The sequence below is a fragment of the Cynocephalus volans genome, chromosome 6, assembly GCF_027409185.1.
Source record: "Cynocephalus volans isolate mCynVol1 chromosome 6, mCynVol1.pri, whole genome shotgun sequence".
Lineage (NCBI taxonomy): Eukaryota > Metazoa > Chordata > Mammalia > Dermoptera > Cynocephalidae > Cynocephalus > Cynocephalus volans.
In genome coordinates this window covers 49,602,483-49,625,330 of record NC_084465.1, presented here as the reverse complement: position 1 = coordinate 49,625,330, position 22,848 = coordinate 49,602,483, and the positions used below count along the sequence as shown (strand labels likewise).

General features: G+C 34.0%; 1 protein-coding gene across 2 annotated transcripts in view; it reads left to right on the top strand.

Annotated features, from left to right (window-relative positions):
- Window positions 1-22,848, top strand: part of KMT2E (lysine methyltransferase 2E (inactive)) — a 92,250-nt gene that overhangs the window by 18,725 nt on the left and 50,677 nt on the right. The window contains exons 2-3 of one of the 2 annotated variants that reach the window (XM_063098999.1): window positions 660-732; window positions 3,873-4,057. In XM_063098999.1, the coding sequence (XP_062955069.1) occupies window positions 3,987-4,057 (71 nt within the window). In that variant the 5' untranslated portion in view covers window positions 660-732; window positions 3,873-3,986. The remainder of the gene's footprint in view (window positions 1-659; window positions 733-3,872; window positions 4,058-22,848) is intronic. The other variant, XM_063098998.1, reaches the window with a different exon arrangement.

Sequence of the window (22,848 nt, the reverse complement as noted above, 5' to 3'; positions counted from 1 at the left end):
AGTTTTAAAAAATAATTTTCCATACATTTTCATTCTTTCTACCTCTTGGATATCATGTTCACCTTTTTATTTATTTATTTATTTATTTATTTATTTTCGTGACTGGCACTCAGCCAGTGAGCTCACTGGCCATTCCTATATAGGATCTGAACCCACAGCGGGAGCGTCGCTGCGCTCCCAGCGCCGCACCCTCCCGAGTGCGCCCCAGGCTCGGCCCGTGTTCACCTTTTTAATAATGTTTTTGTTTCCAGTCCTTTATAACATGGTCTTAAAAGCAGCCTCAGTCTTCCAGTTTTTCTCATAGATAGTTTTCTGCTTTGATTGGTTTTTCTTGCCTGTTATCTCAATTTTTGTACTTTGGGGTTTTGTTTTGTTGTTTTCATTTTGGTATTGTTACCTTTGCTTTGCAAAATCTGTTTTTAATATTGTATTTTTCTAGTTTATTTTCATTTTGACTTGGTATTTAGCCTTGAGTGTTGCCTTTACTTGTGCTTACATTCATTTATGTAAAAAAGTGAATAATAAATTCATCCTTTTAAGAATTAGCTCCTGTCTTTGTGTGAGTTGTTTTGGTTTTGAGTACTATGTTAGTCAGAAGTACCAATAATTTTATGCAATTTAAAAATAGCTCAATACTCCTATGTTCACTTGGTTTCTAGGTCTATTCTGGATAGCAGGTTTTGTGAAGACAGTTATTCTTTCTTGGACCTCAGATTTACCAGACATCTCATGGTATTTCCTTTTATATTATTTCTTTAATGGCTTCCATTTATTCTCAATGTATTTTGTGTATATATTTTTAAACCCTCATAATTCAGCTTGATATTTTGTATATCTTTTACTTGCTGGTTGGATGACCAGTTTTTGGATCATGTATAAGATATGAGAGCTTTGTGGGATTGTGTTGAATTTTTTTCCCTGTAGTTAAGCCTGTGTTATATGCTCACATTTTTTCTGCTTTCTACATTGGCTTTTCCATTTTTTTTTTTCCCTTATTTTTAAAGGCAATGGTTTGACCCTAATGACTTTATGATTTTGCTAAGTATCAACCAGATTTTTAAGCAGTATGAGTTTTCTGGCTGTAGAGGTTTTGATATGAATGAAAATAGTGAAATATTTGCCATTTTATGGTCTCAATAGTTATGGCCTCTTGACTTCTCATCTCTTGCGAGTAAATTGTTGAAATCTTCTTTCCTGTTGAATCAAACTTGGAATCTCCAGTTCTGTTTCAGATGTAACGCTGTGTCTTCATCCTGAGGATGAGCTTCTGTGTTTTTAGGGACATGCAGTTCTGGAGGTGAAATGTAGTTGTTTTTATATCACTTGATTGTGGGGTTGGCAATTATTTGGTTAATGAGGCCAGAGCTGCAGTTTCATCCCATGTGCTCTAATTCACTCACCAATTTTTTGTAGAGTGTTGTTATGTTCCAGGCACTGTGCAGGGTTTGGGAGACAGGCAATAATCATACAAATACAAGCCATTGTTTTAAATAAGTTTATGGCAAGCTCTTCACTAATAAACAGCTGAAGTGTGGTGTTTATTGAGTATTATATATTTATATAAAAAGAAGCATACTGTTAAATATATACCCAAATAGATTGTTTTAAATTAGAAATATTGCTCAGTTAACTTAAAAGAATGCATCGACAACTTGCTTACTGCTTTCTAGTTTCTTCCTCTGGTAAATAAATGCACAACTAAATATAACATTCACCTAAATTATAAGACTTCTTATGAGCCTAACATAAAGATAAGCTGAAGGGGCTGGCTGGCTAGCTCAGTTGGTTGTGCATTTATTTACCAGAGGCAAATAAATGTTATAAAGCAAAACTCAAGGGTTTTTGTTTTTGGTTTTTGGCTAGCTGCCAAAATAAAAACAAAAAAAATGAGTTGAAGAAAATTTCTACTAACTAGATGCTACCATCAAGGAAGACAACTTTTTAAAAAATTGAAATTGTTAGCCGTTGTTAGGTCCAACTCTCCAGCATTTTAAGGAAATACAGAATAATGTATCATTTGAATAGAGCAAATTTATAGTTTTGTATATTGCTTGCATTTTGCCATGTAGACATTTTATAATTTTATAGCTTTGTGCTGGTTAATAAATACGGCTTTTGTGAAGTAACTCTCTAATATGGACACAAATACAGGAAAGAAGGTGGGGCAGCTTTTCCTTTTTCTCACTCTGCTTTGTCTTTGGGGGAAGATTTTAATTGGGGAGCGCAGATTGTAAAAACATGGCTAGTGGACAGTCGTAATTATTTTCACAAGGTATTAGAAGATAGCTTTAAATGAAAGCTAGCAAGTTATTCTATCCACACATTGTTTTGTAATGAAATAAGAACTCTTCTTGTTATGTGGCTGCTATGTATTGATTGCTAAATATGTGTACTGCAGTCTACAAAATGCTTTACATTATTTTCTTTACAGAAACCATATGAGGATAAATCCCCATTTTATAAGCATGGAACCTAAGGCTTAGAAAGGTTAAATAACTTGCCTAGCTCACATCTATGTGGTACAGACAGGCTCCATAGTTAATGTTTTTAATTTTTAGGTTAGGTACAATTGCCTATTATTGTATGTTCTTATATTATAATAACTTGTAATCTAGTAGCTCTCCGCCAGTTACACATGGTTTAAAAGTAAAGGCTAGTTTTCTTAGAGAATTCAAACCATTATTAATAATACCTTATTTCCTCATTGTGGTAATTTCCACCCCATAAGGTATGAACTCACACACAATCTGTATCATCTGTGAAACAGGAATTAACCTGAGTAGGTATTCTCAAGCTTAATTGTAAAAATTAAAGGTAAATACAAGAACTACTGTTTGAAGAAACACTGCTCTTCAGTATTTCAGGTATAACATTACAGGGACAGGGACAAAATTGACTGTTGCTGTTTTCCAGTTCATATGATTACCTATATTTACTTTCTTCCTGAGTTGTACTATAACACGATTGAAAAGACTTGAGTAGATATTTTATACACAATATATATAGCAAGTGTTATGTAGTGAATTTAGATGACAAAAATTGATATTGAAGCTGAATATCTTTTAGTTACTATTTTAAATTTGTTTTAAAAACACTTCAAGTTTATTAGTTTTCTCTATTAACTAAAATTATATTGGGGAATATTAACTCCTAGAGAGTTAATACTAACTGAAGGAATAGAGAACTCCCTTAATATACATAGATTTACCCATTATGGAAAATGACAACCACTGTAAAATAATTGATTTATTACAAATAAAATAGTTTTCTTCGTATGCATATGTGTATATCAACAGTAGAGTAAAATTGGTTCAAATCCTGGTTTTGTCTTTTAAGCCTAGCAACCTTGGTTAAGTTATTTAGCCTTTCTTGGTTTCGTGCTCCTCAGTGCTAAAGTGGAGCTACCTACCTCAGAATTGTGAGGATTAAATAGACTATATGTATAAAAAGCTTAATATGATGCTTAATAAAGTACTCAGTATTTGTTAGTATATTGTTAAATTACTCACTGAACCAAGAAGACTTGGTTTTAAATATTAGTACTATAAAAAATTCCATATTATCTTTTAAAATGAATAATATTTGCTGCTTCTTTACTAAACAATATGCCTTAGTAATCTTTTTTGTGGCTTCCTAAATTTATTCCCTAAGGAAGAGTATGATTCAGAAACTTTTCTTTTGATCATGAACACAGAACTTAATTGCAGAAAAATAAATGAAAAGAGACTCCCTGAACAAATTCCAATTTACATGGAGATTTTAATAAATACTTTTTTTTAATGCAACTATTTTACTTATGTTATAGTGTGACTGTTGCTAGAAATATGAAGATGGTTCTTAACTTTTTTGTGTTCCCTTTTCTTTTAAAACAGGGTTTGTGGATGCACTTAGATGTTTGCAATGAGCACTGTGGCTGGCATGCCCCAGTGTTTTGGATACCAATGCATAGGACTCCATAGTAATCGAATTTACCAGAGGCGAACGTCATGAGCATAGTGATCCCATTGGGGGTTGATACAGCAGAAACGTCATACTTGGAAATGGCTGCAGGCTCAGAGTAAGTATTTAAATTGAAGGTATTTTGGATAGGGAAAAGCAAAATATTTCAGACAATTATTTGAGCACAACCAAGCAGTGCTTAATTTACATTTATATTTTTTGGACTCTTGGCTAAAATATCAAAAGTTAAAAGGCAAAAATTTCTTCAAGATTACTTTTATAAGTAACTTTTGAGGCAAAATGCTATATTTTTTTCTGATTCTATTTGTCTTTTCCATTTGCTAACTGTTTGCATCAAGAGTCAAGATAATAAGGTTGTTGTTTTTCATGTAAGACCTATTGTGTTAATATTGGAAAATAATTTGGTTTTAAGGTTTTTTTTTTTTTTTGGTGGCTGGTCAGTAAGGGGATCCAATCCCTTGACCTTGGCATTATCAGCACCACACTCTAACTGAGTGAACTAACTGGCCAGCCCTTAAGTTTTAATCTTAACTGACCTTTAAATTTTAATCTTCAATAGCAGTATACGGATATATTGTAATATCCATTTAAACACAGGATTTACATTTTTAAAAAGAAAGGTTGTGTTGAAAAACAAAATTCAAGCCATTTTCAAGCAGGTGAAGAGAAATATTTTCTGCTGGATGATTACTTTGACAACTTTTGTTTTTATGGGAGCCATTGCTAATCGTTCTACCCTGCATCTAGACTATTTGGTGTAGGCACTTGTCTGGATAGATTTAATTATCTTTTGCTTTTGAATGACTGGCTACTTTAACACTAAGTTATTGCTGTGAAGATTATGTTTGTCTGTTTTTGGAAATTGCAAGGGGTCCAAGTAAGTCTTGAAGCTGAGGGATAGAAAGATGCATATGTTGGTTCTCAGGTTCAGTATATAGGTGTATCTTATTTTAATGGGACTTTTATCCATCAGGAAGCTGAACTTGATTTAAACTTTAAAAAAAGAAATTTATTTATTTTAGGGCTTCTGAAACTGTCATATAGAAAGCAAGAAAATGCTGTTATTGTTCCTTCTTTTGCTGGCATTTGAAGTGGTCTAGAAGTGTTTTCACCACTCCTGCTTCTGCCATTGGGAAAGACCCAGAGATGCTCTCTAATATTCTTATAATATACAGTCCATTTAGCTGTGTGATTATTATAGTTTAGTTTTTAAAAAGCCATGATGATTTTTGCACTATGTGTAAGGCTTTTTTTTTAATTATTTTCATTTTTTTGTGAAATAATAGATTCCCAAACAAGGCACTCTTGTTACAATTGACTGCCATTCATTCTGCCCAAATATGGACATTGCTAAGCAAACCTAGAAGCAGGGCTTGAGAGGCAAGGGGTTTCAAGTCTAAAGATTCTTTGCTTCCTAGAAATATTCACCTCAACAGTCTTTTTTTTTTTTAAATTAACCTGATATGTAATGTGAGATAGACTTACGCCTTGTTTGTGTGTCTAGTATGTATACTGTAAGGCAATTCACAAACAGAACAAAGCCTTATATTAATTATACAGTTAAAAGGGAGTGAATAACTTAGTGAAAGAGGGCAGTAGAAGAGTAGGTACCTGCCTATTTTTTGTTGTTAAATGCATTTATAGAGTATTTATAGAATAAACATAATGTATATTATGGAGTGAAATCTTTTCTGGTACAAATATAGCCATTTTTATGATGGGAAAATGATTCACTTTGTAGTTAATTACAGAACATCTTTTAAGAAACACTTCAAGAAATGACTTTTTCCTGTTCCACATAAAGGTGTATGTCCCTCAGTTGTAGTTTTTCCTGCTCAGAGGACACAAAGTACAGGTGGTATCACTTTTTACTATGGGACATATTTAAATTCTCCTTTTTTTATATAAAACCTGTAAGTGTAAAAATGTGACCTCTAAGTCACATTTTTTTTTTAACCTTCCCACTGAAACATAAGGTTTTGGAGCTGTTTTCATAAGAAATTTTGATGTAACTAACATGCTTCCTTTTTATTTCAATACATAATCAAAAAATACTATAGCTGTGTAAGATGCAGGAAGCTGGGGGGAAGTGCACATAGGACTCCCTTGTACATTCCTTTATTACCTTTTTAAAATCTATAATTATTTCAAAATGAAAAGTGTGGGTTTTTTTTATTATTTTATGGTACTCGTGTGGCTATGCATTTTATTTATTATATAATAGTTACGTTTTTAAAATGATTGTACTGCTACCTACAGTACAAGTATACCACTAATAAATTAAACTAACTGAAAATTTAGGAAGTACTCAATGATTGTATATTGAATTAATTAATGTACTGGCTCAGAATTTATACTCACTTCTAAAGCTATAAAAGAGAACATGTTAGATCACTTATTGTTTATTTTTATCTAGTCTGCTTGTAGCATTTTATAGATAGAAAATTGAAGGTCTAGATTAGGAACTATGAAGAAGGAGTTTGCTGAACTCTAATCCAGTGTTTCCATTCCCAGTAACATTTGTTCTTGGATTATTGTCTTTAAAATAAAACTCAGTCTGGCTGGTTAGTTCAGTTGGTTAGAGTGCAGTGTTATAACACCAGAGATTCAGATCTGCGTACCATCCCACCACCAAAAAATAATAATAATAAAATGAAATAAAACTCATTATTTCCACCAAGTCCATTTTTTTTGTTACATATTTATTTTCCTCTTATCGCCAAGTTTTGAAAAATCGTGGCTTCATTTTGCCTTTCCTTCAGGGTTGGAGTCTTGTATTTTACTTCTTCCTATATTTCCCAGTACCTTGCCTAGAGTTGGCTTTTCCTAATCATTCGAATTAAAAAGAATCATTTTAAAATAGCTAAGGAATAACTAATTTGCAAGGATTGATAGACTATGAGTTAGAGATATCTGCTTTAACAAGAAGAGCAAAATTTTGTTTCATGAGCTTAAGTTTTTTTTGAAAGCTATTGTAAACATTCCAGAGTCAAATTGAGCTGAAGATATTTTACTTAAAAATAACTATATACTCTATATACATTAATAAAAACCAATACGTAGACCTTGATGAATAGAATGGAGTTGGAGCCAACCACAGACAGTCCCCTATGTATAATGGTTTGACTTACAATTTTTCAACTTTATGATGGAGCAAAAGTGATATGTGTTCAGTAGAAACAGTACTCAAGTACCCATACAGCCATTCCGTTTTTCACGTTCAGTACAGTAGTCAATAAATTACACAATATTCAACACTTTATTATAAAATAGGCTTTGTGTTAGATGATTTTGCTAAACTGTAGGCTAATATAAATGTGCTGGGCACATTTCCTTTAGGCGGGGCTAGGTAGGCTAAGCTGTGATATTCGGTAGGTTAGGTAGGTGCATTAAATGCTTTTTCTACTTAAGATTGGGGGGTGAGGGAGGACAGCTGGCTAGTACAGGGATCAAATCCCAGACCTTGGTGCTATCAGCACCGTGCTCTAAACAACTGGGTTAACAGGCCAGCCCTGGACTTAAGATATTTTCAACTTACAATGAGTTTATTGGGATGTAACCCCATCATCAATCAAGGAGCATCTGTACTTATAGTACTCTCTAAGATACCTGAAAAAATTGCCTATTAGGCACTCTTTAATCTTAGCAGTAAGCCTTTTCTTTCATAGTGTCTGTCCTTGGATTTGAAAAATACCAGTCACAGCACATAGGTTAATAAATATGTAACAAAGAAAATGGGCTTGGTGGGAATAATGACTGACTGATTTTCTTTGATACAATAAAAAAAAGTGGAAAAATAATAATATATTTAATGAGAAAATTGTGCTAGGTGTAAATATAATTTCTTTAAAAGCCTGATTAGCAAAATAACCATAACTGGAATTACCAGGAGACCACCTTTCTTACCTGGAAGCTATATCTGTAAAGTTTTCTGATTAACCTGCATGTTCATAAATGTAGGCTAATACTAGAAGACTTCTTACTGTCAGGATAATTTTTTAGGACAAGACAAACAGTTCAAGAGGAAGCACATTTTGGATCATCATTTATAAGCGTCAACCGCATGGAAAGTGTTTTACTAGAGGTTAGGGTTACAAAGGTGAAGTGTAAAATTTTATCCTTATTCTTAAGGAAATTGTAATCAGTTGGGAAGTCAGAACTCTAGATCAGAGCTGTCAAACAGAAATATAATGTGAGTCACATATGTAATTTTAAATTCTCTAGTAGCCACATTAAAAAAATTTTTAAAAAGTGAAATCAGTTTTATTATAGGTTTTATCTAATTGAATATATCCAGAGTATTATTTTAACATATAATTATAGTTTACTTTCTTTTTTCTACACCAAGTCTTTGAAATTCAGTATTTCCAGCACCTGTCAATTCGAACTAGCCACATTTCAAGTGGTTATTAGCTCATGTGTCTAGTGGTTATTGTATTGGATAGAGCAGCTCTAGACTTGGTAACAAGGTGGTAGGATCTCAGAGGAGAAAGAACAGGCTAGTTGTGAAAGTGAGACTATAACAATCTATATCTGAATAAGAGGGACAAGGATTTAACTATGAGGTATGTATTGTCATTCTCAATTTATAGGTTGAGGAAAATGAAATTACAGAGCAAGTAAGTGGCAGAGCCAGAACCTAATGATGTGTTGATTTTAGGTCTTATCTATCACAGCATCTTTAGTAACATTATTACAAAGAATGATTTATATAACATAACTACTTTGTTTTGGTATATGGCACATTAAGCAATAGCTTCAGTTCTAAAAGTATTAAAGTATAATAAATGACTACATACAACAAAGGTATCCTCACGTCTTTGCTCAAGGATAAGGAATTGTAAAAGGAAAGGACATAGACTCCATTATCACTAGATAGACAGGAAAGTTGAGCCAGAGTTCAGCCATTTATTAGACTATATGTTTTTATCATAATAGATAGAACTTCCATTCCTTTTTACCTTTTTCACCTCTGGCATTCTAACCATATGAATTCCTAAATTGGTGACATAAGCAAAAAAAAAAAAAAAAAAAAAAAGATGGGAAATCCTTCTGGAGCTGAGAAATGGGAAGACATATAAATGGGAAATGTTAAATTTTTTCTTTCCTAGCTTTTTTTTTTTTTTTTTTTTTTTTAAGTCCTAGCTTTTTTTTTTTTTAAGTCAAGTTCTTTTTCCTTCTCGGGCACCAAGAACTTGATTGCTAACATTATATTCCCTTTAATTATTATTACCCCCAAATATCCCTCAATACCATTAGAAATCATTATAATGAACTTTTATATAGTTGTGTGTATTTCTGGGTGAGGTGATCAAATTAGTAAATGTGACATGTGTGAATTTTGGAGGAGGACTCTAGCACTATGCCTGACAACACAAAAATGCTGAATAGCTATTTGTTGACTGAAAGCACTAAAAAGAAATATTTAGGTTATTTCAGTCTTATTCTGCCACTAACATGTTAGTGAGCCTTTAAGCCACTTAATTATTTTAGACTTTGTTATCTTCATTTGAAAAAGGAGTTTTGGATTGAAGTGTTGCTATGACTTTTTCTGACTCCACATTTCTGAGAATCAATACATTTTTACTGCCTATATTTTGCTATTAGTATTTGATATTGTTATTTCAGTGTCACTAGAGCCACTTGCTGACAGAATTCATTAATTGTTGGTATTTAGGTATTTTGAGTTTAAATTTGTGTAATTGAAGACACTAACTGTTTTTAGTATAATAAAATTTTTCAGTAGCTTTTTACTTGTTCATTTTTCATTACTGCTTAACTTTTTTGCTTATGATTTTTTTACATTTAATCCACTATCAAATAACTAATATTTTCTCCTGCTCTGAAAGTGAATGTTGATTTGCTTATCCTAATTTGGAGTGCTTTCACTTACATGTGGTTTTGTTTTAATATTCAAAAGCCTGTTTTAAAGTACTGACCTAGGAGCATTGTTTAGAACTATTCTTATAGCTCAGTTGGTTAGAGCACAGCCTTGTAACACCAAGGTCATGGGTTCGGATCTCTTATACTGGCCAGCCAGCTGCCAAAAAAAAAAAGTAAATAAATAGAACTGTTCTTAGAATGATGCTGGCCCTTTCATTTGTTTCATACTTAATGGTAAAAAATAATTTTTCACTTGAGATACTGCATACAGAATTCACTGTATTCATACAACTATCTGTAACATACAGTGGTACTTCAAAAAGTTCATGGAAAGATTGGTATTATCATTTAATTCCATTTTTCTATGAACCTTTCAAAGTACCTTTGTAGTGTTAATTAAGTAAATTTCCTACAAGCAAGGTGTTTTATATATGTAATATTTTTTAATCATCCCAGCAAAAAATCAGACAGATATTACGCCTATTTTACAAAAGAAATGGAGCTCAAGGAGATTAACAAATTTACCTGTGGCCGCATAATTAATAAAAAGTAGAGTTAGGTTTGAACCCAGAATTGCTTGGCTCCAGATCCATGCTGCCACATAGGTCAGAAGGGCCAAGTTTTGGTAACACATGAGTTAAATGAAGTAAAATGCCAGATGTGATAAACTGAGGACAATTGTCATATCAAACCCGTTCTCCATTTTTTTAATCTCTTGTATTATAATGTGTCTAATTTTAATATGACATCTTTAAATATAATAGGTTATAATAGGGATGAAAGAAATAGACAGGTTTGATCACAAGTTTGAAGAACCATATTGAGAATTCAGTGGAGGTCTTTTATACCCATCAGTACAACAATTAATACAACCCATTCTTGTGCCATTACTGATACCCAATGTGTGTTATTGAAAGTTTTAACAATGAAAGGGAAGATTAGAGATTTTACCTAAAACACTGGTATGAACTTCTCATCAAAACCCACCTATATTTTCAGGGTTTGTATGGGGAAGAAGTTAAACTTTTGAGGAGGGAGAAGAAAATCATAAAAGTCCAGTATCTGAGTAATTAGAGTTTATTTATTCAGTAATTCTAAACTTTTTTTCTAAATGCCTCTCAATTTAATAATTGGCATTTTTCTCTTGTTAGATTTTCAATTCACCTAACTTATTTAAGTGTCTACACAAAATATATATAATGTGGCTTGGATGATAATTTATGGTGGCTTTTTTAAAGAATTAGTATATTTTGGTATAAACAAGTAAGATTTCAAATTTGTAAAGTAGTTCCAGAAAAATGTGGTATGGAGTAGATTACTTCAAACAAACTTTGGGTAGATTACTGCAAACAAAATGATAGTTGTTCTTTCTTTGAAGTTTCCAACGTTAATTTAGAACTGCAATACATTTGAATATAGCCTATTTTCATTTTTAAGAATGGAAATATTACAGAAAGAAATAATCCTACTTTTGATGACCAAATATGTTCTCCATATTTGTAAAGTTAGTGAAGTAATAAAAATTGAAGTGGTATAGATTCAGGATTACCAGAACGTAGGCTTTGTATAACTCTAGTCTAAAGTAAGATCTAGTACTATTTTGTAATACAGGCTGTTTACTTCATTAAGTCACTAATCCACAAGTATAAACTGTAGTCTAGGAAATTTCACAGGAATGGTGGGGGCAGTGCACTTTGGTGGGAAAAGTCCTAGACCAATTTGAAAGATCTAGGCTTCAGTATTTTCTTTCCTAGTATAACACCATGTGACTTAGAATTAAGAGTTCATTTTACAGATGTGGAAACTAAGACCCAGAGTGGTCATGTGGCATGTCCCAAGGATAAAGTGAGTTTATGGTAGAGTTAGGGCTTGAGTCTAGAGTTTGTGACACTTAGATTAGGCATCCCCTGGTCTGTAAAACTGGAGGTTGGACTATGTGATCTTTAAAATACTTCCTAGGACAGTGCCTGAATGTCATTTTGGAGCAGCAGAGACCCTACTAACCTGAACAGTTTCTGTTTCACTGTACTGTATTGCACACCAAGCAGGACTCAGCAGCTGGTCCTCTACCAATAGCTTAGAGAAGTTGTTTGGGGAGTCAATGATCTGCCCTCTGCAGATCCACTACTACTAGACCAGGACAGTGCTACTGTCAGTCTCCAATACCTCTGTGGGGAAGGAAACCACACCCTGATACTCCCTTGGGGCCAGATGAAAACCAGCCCTACCACAGTTTGTTCTACCGGCTTTACTTACCACAGCTTAGCAACAGCATTTTACCTTCTCCAGACCCCCATCATTCAACTTAAACCTTGATCCTATGTCTTTTATCTGTGCCTCTAATTCCTGTAATTGCTTGGGCATTGTCTAAAATGTAGGTTCATTCAGACTCTCGAAACCTTGCATTATTCTCCCTTTTATTAATCTCCCACCTGCCACATATAATTTGGCTTTTACTTTGACCATGCCACTGTCACATTAAAGCTAATGCATGGTTTTCAGGCCTGATCTTGCAGCAGAGTTTGATACTCCTGACTCTCTTTACCTCCAGCATTAGTGAAAATATTCTTTTTTTTTATCATGGTAAAATATACATAACATTTACCATGTTCACCATTTTGAAGTGTACAATTCAGTGATATTAAGTACATCCACAATGTACCACCATCACAAACTATTTCCAAACTTTCATCACCCCAAACAGAAACTCTGCATTCATTAAATAATAATAGCTCCTTCTTTCCCCCTACTTTCAGCATCTCATAACCTCTATTTTAGTCTCTGTTTCAGTTTGCTTATTTTAGGTTCGTCATACAAGGGGAATAATAAAATATTTTTTCTTTTGTGTCTGGATAATTTCACTTAGCATAATGTTTTCAGTGTTCATCCACATTGTAGCATGTATCAGGATTCCATTCCTTTTTGTGGCTGAATAATATTCCATTGTGTAGATATACTGTATCTTGTTTATCCACTCATCTCTTGATGGACACTTGGGTTGTTTTTACCTTTTGGCTATTGTGAATAATGCTGCTGTGAACACTGGTGTACAAGTATCTGTTTGACTCCCTGTTTTCAGTCCTTTTGGGTATATACCTAGGAGTAGAATTGCTAGATCATAAGGTAATTCTGTGTTTAACATTTTGAGGAATTGCCAAACTCTTCTATCCAATTTTCCTTTTATGCCTTAATTTCTTAAAAATGTTTCTTCTAGGGCCTGCCCCGTGGCTCACTCAGGAGAGTGTGGCGCTGGTAGCGCCAAGGCCGCGGGTTCAGATCCTATATAGGGATGGCCGGTGCACTCACTGGCTGAGCGTGGTACAGACCACACCGTGCCGAGGGTTGCGATCCCCTTACCAGTTAAAAAAAAATTTCCTCTCCTTTTTCTTAAATATTTGTTTTTTCTAAGAGTCTGTACTTATCTTACTTTATAAACTGTCCTCGAGATTTCATCCACTTCTACAGCTTTCACCATTTTCACACAATCACAAAATCATGACTTCCAAATTATCCTTAACCTAATTCTATCTTATGAGTTCTAGCCCTATAACCCTTTGCATTATTAGACCTCTTAACTTAAATGTCCTGTGAGTTCAAACTCTATCATTCCTTTCTTGCTCTTTCCAAAAAATTCGCATTAAAAAAAGCCCTCTTATTCTTGTTTTCTGTTTCTTTATGCAATGGCAAGCAATAATATGTAGAAGCCATGATCTTTCTAAAAACAGGTCATTTAATTTTCCTCCTTTTCCCATCACTTGATTCCCTGCTGCCATTATGCAAAATTTAAACTCCTTCTGATGGTATGTAAAGGCCTTTTGTATATATGGCAACTAACCTTTTTAGCCTCATTACTTCTTTCCCTTCTTTTAAGTATGTACAAGCTTACATGGGTTTATTTTACATGTAACCTATTTTGAAACGCTTATTGTTCCCCTAATAAAACTGTTTTCAGGTCTCCGCCTTTGTTCATGCCATTTTATCTGGCTGGAATGCCTTTCCCTCTTCTCTCTTTCTTCCTTCAAAATCTGGTTTCTGTGCTCTCTCTTTTTTTTTTTTTCCCTCTCAGTGGAGTATAACTTTTTATGTCTTTCTATCCCCAGTGCCTAAAGTGAGAGAGATACTTCTCTCTCTCTCTCTCTCAATTAATGTTAGTTGTGTCGATTCTGTTCTGGGAATAGAGTTGTACTGGTGACAATATTACATCCTGATATTAATGAAGTATTTTCTTGCTGTATATAGGGGATACAGTCTACTTATTATTCATTTTTTTTCTTGGTATATAGTATTTCGGAGGGAGATTTTTACTCCCCCCAAAAGATAGAACTATTCCATAATGAAGGCAATGAATGGTGAATGATAATAGCGGACATAATATTATATGTGCTATACAGATTAAGCCTGTTTATGAGAACAGATTATACTCCTAGCTGTACTTACTGACTTATCAACACATGCTTTTTTCAAAAAGAAGTATATAATCTGTATTAGTTTGTGTCTGTTGCTTGCAACAAAACACACGGAACTGGGTAATTTGTAAGAAAATGAAATTTATTACTTACAGTTTCAGAGGCTGGGAAGTCCAAAGTCCAGGGAACACATCTGGTGAAGGTCTTCTTTGGTGGTGTCTTTACAGCAATGCAGGGGTCTTACATGGCAGAAAATGGCAGAGCAGAGATAGAGAGACTCTCTCATATGCTCTCCTTTTAAAGCCCTCAGAACCATGCCCCTGACCACCATTATTAATCCATTCCCTCCAACAATCTAATCATCTCTTCCAGGCCCCACCTTTCAATTACCATAATAGGATTTCCCACCCCCAACAGCAGTTACATTAAGGGGATTAAGCTTTAATGTATGGACTTTGGGGGACACAATTCAATCAATCCAAAGTAACATCTCTTATAGGTATCACCACCACCTGTAGAAAGACCATTATGCTTTGCTGGTTGAATGGACTTGAGGGCTAGAAGTCCTTTAGAGTTGCTTTTTCCCCCATAAATGGGAAAGTTTTTCCTGATCTGTCTCTCATGTTGATGTTTGATATACTTTCAAAAGTTTACATAAAGTATATATGCACACTTAACCTTTTTTCTTTTAAATGTAAGAAAAACATAGTTGTTACAGACATTTCAGAAAATATATTACCTAATATATTGGAAATAAAATGGAAATAAACATTACCCATAATCCAACTATTCACAGGTAGTCAATAATGACATTTTTGTATATACTTACTAGGTTTTTTTTTTTTTTTTAAATCTCGGTGTATACAAGTACCCAGGGTGATAAGAAAAATGGTATACTGATTGTATTATCTTGTAATTTGCCTTATAGGTAAGTGGTTTGGGCCAAAAATTTCAGTGGAAACAATATCCTGGCATAATTTCTGTACCTGTATTTGATTATTTGCTTGGAATAAATGTGAGGAGAATTACTAGGTCAAATGGAGGACATGATCTTTTTAAGGCTACTTATATGTGTTGGCAGATTGCATTCCTGAAAGTTTTTTATCTACTCAGAAGAAATAATACCTTGGCAGTTTGGGACATTTACTATAGCAGGAAGCAGGTTTGTGGAATTTAACCCTTGAGGGTATCACATTATGACAATATATAAGATGTTCAAAATTGACCTTGCTATCTAATTTTATGTAATATATTCTGAGAAGTTAGGGCTTTATACAATACAGTTAAACAAAATTGCTACAAAAATAATTATATTTTAAAAGTTGATGTGGCAGGTGTCCCCAAGATCATCCCTAGGTTCAATGATTTGCTTTAAAGACTCACAGGACTAAGCATGTAGTTGTATTCATGGCTAAGATTTGTTACAGCGAAAAGATTCAAAGCAAAGTCAGCAAAGGGAAAAGGTGTGTGGGGTGAAATCTGGAGGAAACCAAGCACAAGATTCCAAGAGTCCTCTTCCCATTGAGTCACATGGGATGCACCTAATTTCTTCAGTAATGAATTGTGACAACACACGTGAAATGTCTACCAGGGAAGCTCATTAGAGACTCAGCACCCAGGGTTTTTACTGGGGCTGGCACGTAGGCATTGTCTGCCTAGCATGTACCCAAATTCCAGATTCCCAGAAGGAAAGCAGGTATTCTCTATAAACCATATTGTTTGTACAAACAGTTTAGGCATAGTAAGCCACTCTTATCATTTGGAAAGAGTGTTTTATCAGCATAGGGAACTGCTTACCAACCAAGTTCCCAAATGCCAGCCAAGGTCCAACCCTGCAAGCAGGCCTTTCAATCCTATGATAACTTGTTTCTGCACAGTTGGCTTTTGCAATATTAAGTCGAACTGTATGAATGTCATTTTTGTATGTCAAAATTGGTCTAATATCAGTAATTTTATATTGTTCAACTTAATAGTAAGGGAAGATGGAATGAACTACAGTTGAACAACTCTGTGCCAGTATTTTAATGTTATTGCGTTTAATTTTATATTGTGAGCCAAATATTACTTCATCTTACAGATGTGAAAACAAAGGCTTAGAAAGGGTAAATAATTTTCCTGTAGTCACAGACTGTAAAGTGTCAGAACAAGGGTGATATTCCTGGTCTATTTTAGGTCCATGTCATTCTTTATAATTACTGTGCCAATGCTAAGTGTCAGTTGTGAGTTACATTCATTACTGTCTGTGTTTTTCAAATACTTCTACAGAAACAAAATATATAAAACAGATAAGAGGAGAATAGTTCTAGTTGAAAAGGAAGTGAGGGGCTCACAGCACTTTTACCCCTACTTTTACCATAGACACTCCTGAGGATTCTAAGAGTTTGATAATCACTGCGCTCTTAGGAAAAGGAAAAGGAAAAGGAAATGGGAATACCTTTTGTTTCAGAAGCCGTGGTAGGCAATTGTGTGAAATCCTCATTTTTTAATGCCAGGAAATCCTGTGATAATTTTATTTTGCTAAATGAAAGATTAATTATTGAGTCTTTAAAAAAAAAAAAAAAAAAAAACCCTTACTGTGACATTTAAAATTTGATTATTTAATGTGTTAGAATTTTTAAAATTTAACCTAAGTCAGCATATGATACTTAATACTGGATTTTATAGCTAACCTCAGTTTCTTCCTTTATGCATTTTCTTTTTTTTAATTTAATTTAGTTTCTGATTATAAAAAAGTACATGTTTACTGTAGAAAATCCTTTTTTGCTTCCCAGATTATTTTGGAATTTAAAATTAAATTTAGAGCAAGGATCAACAATATTTTTCTGTAAAGGGCCAGAGAATAAATATTTAAGACTGGCAGTAATATGGTTTCTGTCATAACTATTCAGCTCTGCTATTGTAGCTGGAAAGCAGAAAATGTGTGTAAGTGAATGGGCATGACTGTTATGTAAACTTTATTTACAGAATCAGGAAGCAGGCTGGATTGGGCTCAGGGGTCCTAGCTTGCCTGTCTCTTGTTCAGAGAAAGTGAATCTTGATAAGGTAATGTTACTAGTAGAGTACCACTTTTCTCTGATTTCATTGGCTTAAGCAAGTACTACTATTTCAATGAAATGATTTTCTCTAAATGTAACATAGATAATTTCTGATTTGTTCATTAATAAGTATTGATTGAGGGCTACTTATATGCTACATACTGTTTCAGGTGTTGGGGACAAACTTCAAATCTAAAATCTTGTATTTTTATTCAAATTCTGTTTTCTTCTTGCAAAATGGAAAAACATCACTTTTCTTATGAGAGTCCTGTTCTTCCATTTCCCCTCGGGATCTCATGACTTCTCACCCCTTCAAGATCTTTATTCTTTACTCTTGCCTGCAGTTATTCCATCTTTCCTACAACTTCATTTTCCCTGTTGGATCATTCCCATCGTATAAATATCTTACACCAAAATTTCTATCTTCTTTATTATTCTATTTCTCTTTTCCTTTTAATAGCAAAACTCCTTGAAAAAGTTGTTTGCACTCATTATTAGGCTGTACAACGCCACTGTAACTACTCATGTTGTCAGACTAATTGTTAGTCTTCCATAATTTATGTAGATTTCTCAGCATTTGATGTAAATAACCATTTCTTTCTACTAGAAGAATTTAAATCTGTTGGCTTTTTGGGTACCACACTTAACTGACTACTCTTTCTTATTTTTTGCTGGCTTATTCTGTTATGTCCAGTCTCTAACTATTAGAGTGTTAGAGTAAATTTCAGTCCCCTCCCCTTTTTAAAACTTGTTTTCTAGGTTATTACCTGGCTTTAAATACCTTCTCTATGCTGGGTACCCCCAAATTTTTATTCCAGTCATAATCTTTCCAAGCTCTAGACTTAGATACCCAAATTGATAGCTTTACTTGGAATTCTTGATCTTATTCTGCCCCCAAGTCTGCTTTTTGTTGTTTTCGTTTTTTAGCCTCATCTATTTCTTTAAATGGCTCCATCTCTATCCAGTTGCTTAAGCCAAAATCCTAAGGTTTCATTCTTAGTTGGTCTTTTCTCCTTTTCCTCCACATCTAATTCACTGGTCAGTCCTGTGTCCCCCTCCAAAGTACACTTTGAATCAGTATATTTATCTCCATTTCTGCTGCTGTTCTAGTACATGTCCTTCTCATATCTTGACTAGACACTGGATTAGAGTCTCCATGTTTCTCTTTTGCTTTCTACAGTTCACTTTCTATGTAGAAACTAATGTGATTCTTCTGAAGCATAAACCAGATCCTATAATTCTTCCACTTAAAAACCTTCCAGTGACTTTTTATTTCACTTAATATCTTAATTTCTTATGGCCCATAATGCCCTGTTTCTCTAATTTCTTCTCAGTATTCTTCCCTTAACCTACTGTTAACCCCATGTTTTTTTTTTTTTTTTTTCCTTTTCTTTTGAACATTCTAAATTTGTTCTGGCTTCAGGGCCTTTGTACTTGCTGTTCCTTTTGCCTGTATCATTCTTTTGTTCTTAACATATAGTCTTAGCTGAACACAAATATCACCTTCCAGTGAAGCCTTCCCTTTTCACATTATCTAAAATAGTATCTGAAATACTTTTGTGAAATCATCTTGTTTTATTTCATTGCATCTTTATCTTTTTACTATAAGCTTCATGACTACAAACACCTTATCTGCTTTATCACTGACATCATTGTATCTGCAGTACCTAGCACGGGGCTTGGCATATAGTAAGTATTGTGTCATGAATCATATTGCTTGAAGGTCTCATGATTAACCCTGAAGTTTATCAAATGAGAATGATTGTTGAATGTCCCTATCCTAGCTAATTCTATTTCAGTTAAGAAGAGACAGAATCTTCATTGGAGAGAAGATGTAAGGAGCTGTAGAATTGAATGAAAAGTCTCCTGTATGTAAAAAAAAAAAAAAAAAAAAAAAAAAAAAACAAATTGGTGTGATTTCAATCATATTAAATGCTACAGTTCTTTAAAGTAGCAGTTCTGGTTAGTATCTATTTTGGGAAGTGGGAAAGTATTAAAAGGCACTAGGAAACTAGCAGAATTAAAATAGTGACTGGAGAGAGATTGAAATTTACTACATATGTCATCTGTTGTATAACCATGGTATAGAATACATTAAGACAGAACATAGAAGGAGGAGGGATATAAAATTCTCCAGTACAAAGAATTTTAACTCATGATGGTATTTTTTTTTAAGTGATGCTATTTTTGCTAGGAAATTTTTAATCACATTCTCTTTAATGAAGGATTAAACAATGCAGTTTCTAGATCACATAGTTAAAGAGTTTAAAATATAATTTTATTTTCTCAACTCTAGAGTCTATGTAAAGATCTCTTTCTGGAAACTCTATAGTAATGTGCTATAGAAAAAAAATAGGCACTTGAAACTGATTCAAGCTTTATTTGACTAAACAGCCATATAAAAGATGCTGTTATAAACAAACAGCCATGTAAAAGGTTTCTTTCAGAATTCAGGACTGTCTGTTAAGGGGAAAAAGAGACTCAAAGAAGTTTGGTATGTCATGTAATAACTAGGAATTAAATGGATGGAAGGATAATTGAACATATCTTGCAAAGGACATCAAGTTTGGTAAGGTTTTAAAAATACATTTTAAGAAGAAAGGCTGCTAGAATAAAAAATTAAAATTTTTTAAAAAAGGAAAGCTGCTAGAGAATTAATGGAAACTTCTTGTTGGTGTAATTGAAAGATTCAGAGATTACCAGGAGTTAATTCCTGTCTTAGTAACAAAATATTTGAAAGTCCTTTATTTTCACATTATCTTTGAAAGCAACTAAGTGTCAGATGAATCTAACAGCAGTTAGTGCACCCTGTGTTCTATACCTAATAAAAATTAATGTAGGCAAATGTCCTAGGCAGATTGGTCCTGTAATTGAGAGTTGAAGGAACTCAAGGATAAAACATGGAATTATTGGTTGGAATAGCAAGTTAGATATTTTAATATCCCTTTCTTCAATAAAAAGTTTACCAATTTCTACCCTGGGTACCATATAGTCATGAACATCACCTTGAAATTAGACAGAGTGGTAAGTGCTTTTTAAAAAGGTAAAGGGTTGGATAGAGCAAAGGAAACTTATTTGTAAGTGGGAATGAGGGAAGGGGTTTTGGAGAGGTAGCGCTTTTTACATGCTCTGACCTCAGGTTCAGGGCTTCTCCTGAACCTACAGAGTATAAGAAAGTTATTTACAGATTACTCATCCTCACATTTGAAATACTTAGCTTTATCTTGCCATACTAGTACTCTGATCACACCATTACCTTGCTTAGGGGAGAGAGAAACCATTAGTGGCTCTGTATAGTTTTTCAGGATAAAAGATCATATTCCTTAGCTTGATACCCAAGGTCCTTCTTGAACTGGCTGGTCCTTGCCTGATTTTATCTGCCCTCATCTCTGGCTCCTCCTCTACACCTTTAATTCCAACTGCTCTGAATTTTAGCAAGTCTTTTTAATTTTGTGCTTTCTAAACATCGATGAATGTTGAATTGAAAGTGCTAAGGAAATTTCTGAACCTGGTCTTTAAAAATTCTGATTCATTAGGTTTAAGTAGAGCTGTAAAAATTATAACTCACACTACAGGTAATTGTGCTGCTTGTGGTCTGTAGATCACACTTAGAAAAACATTCTCAAATGTGTCATGCTGTTGATATCTCTGACTGCATGGGTACTTTTTGTCTGGAATATTTTTTCCATCTCTTCTACCTCTCTATTTCTTGGACTTGTTAATTTGTAATTCCTTAAAATTTGCTTAATGAGGCTACTATTATGGAGGCCCCTGTGCATACCTCTGATGGTACTACTGTAATCATTGATATTCTTGTTTGCCCCACAAGTCAGTTTCTTGAGGAGTACCACTTCTTTCACTTATTTTTTAATTTCCAGTATCTCACTGCCTGGTGCTTATTGTGTGCTCAAATGTTTATCAAATGAATGAAAACTATATTATTGTGAATTCCTTGAAGGCAGTGACAGTGTCTTATCTTTGTATTTCCAATGATTCCTGGTGAACATTAGGCAGTCAATATTTGCTTAATCAGTGCCATCAAACTATGGATGTAGTCTCCAGGGGGGTTCAGTGAGCTCTCTGAGGTTTTAAAATTCTGCTATTTTAATTTTGAGCTAGGAAAAAATTTAAGCATGTCTGGAATCATCATGGATGACTAACACTTTGATACTGAATACTGCCATGAGATTTCAGTGCAAGTGCTTGAATTTGTGTTCAGTGTTGTTGGTACACAGATCTCCTAAAAACAGTTTAATGTAATGTTTTTCTAAAACCAAATCTCCAAAGGAAAAAATCCTCCTACTTCTATTGCAGGGAGTTTGTATATTACTTAGTTTTGAGAAACTGCTAAATGAATAAACATTATCCTGTAGTCAAACTAACCTCTTCATACTCCGTGAAGGTTCCACCTGCGAGTTTTCTTATCTCTTTGCATATGCACAGGGTATTGTCTTTCTCCATCATTACTAGGTTTCTTAATTGTTTTTTTTTCAGTAGAAGATATATCTTGTACAAAATTCAAATGTTCAGAGTCCTGTGTATCTTTCAGGAGCCTTTTCATCTTCAGTAAAACCTCATGATGTTGTTTCTTATCTTCCTTGTCGCTCAAGTGGATGTGTTCTTCCCGTGAGCCCCCTGGAATCTAGAGCCTGGAACTTTGACCCTTTGCAATTCCTACGAGGTCTTTTTAGGTTCATTTAAACGTTCGTACTTACAGACTATCATCATAGGCCATACATGGCACCTGTCTACATGGCATATAGGAAAGGAGCCATAGCTTGTCAGAGCTTAGCATCAGGTGTTCTTCTGTGTGAGACCATGCAGCAGCAGTCCGTGTTAGGAATATAGTCAGCCATCCAAAAGCTGGGTTTTGTTTTGTTTTCTTTTCTTTTTTTGGCTTCTCTCGTGACAGGTCAGGCACAAGGAGATGAGATCTACATTAAGCAGGTATGAGAGTCTTCCTGATATGGAAGCTTCTTGCCCCTCAGAGGCCAATATTTCTTGTAACAACCATAGGTAGAGCTTTTAAGTTTCTTGCAAGGAACATGTCAGTTATAGGAATCATTGCATCTTGGAGAAGCTCAAACCAATGGCATTCTCATCAAGTATTTGTAATTCTCCCAGCCCAGATACAATTAATTTAACAATCAGAGGTCATTTTTATTAATGTGCCTAGCAGCTATATAGTAAATTAACTTGCCAGGTTTTTAGGGGAACAGAGGTAGAAAGTTAACTAAGGAGCAAAGTCTTATACAGAAGAGGAAAAAGTTCTGTTTTTACCCATACCTTTCTTATGGCATTTACTCTGTTTTTGCTTTGTACGGTAGTTTTTGTGTACCTATCTCTTTTTGCTACCCCTGCCACTTCCCCTAAGATCAGAAACTGATGGATATGAGTGTGTTTTATATATCTTTTTCTACTGTCTAGGATCTAGCAAGGCACATTACACATGTAGTGAATATTATTGTGGAACTATTTGTTGAGTTACAGTTTATGTGCTTATTGACTATAAGGTTAATCCACCAAAAAACTGGGAAAAAAGTCTGTAAGTGGGATTTATCATA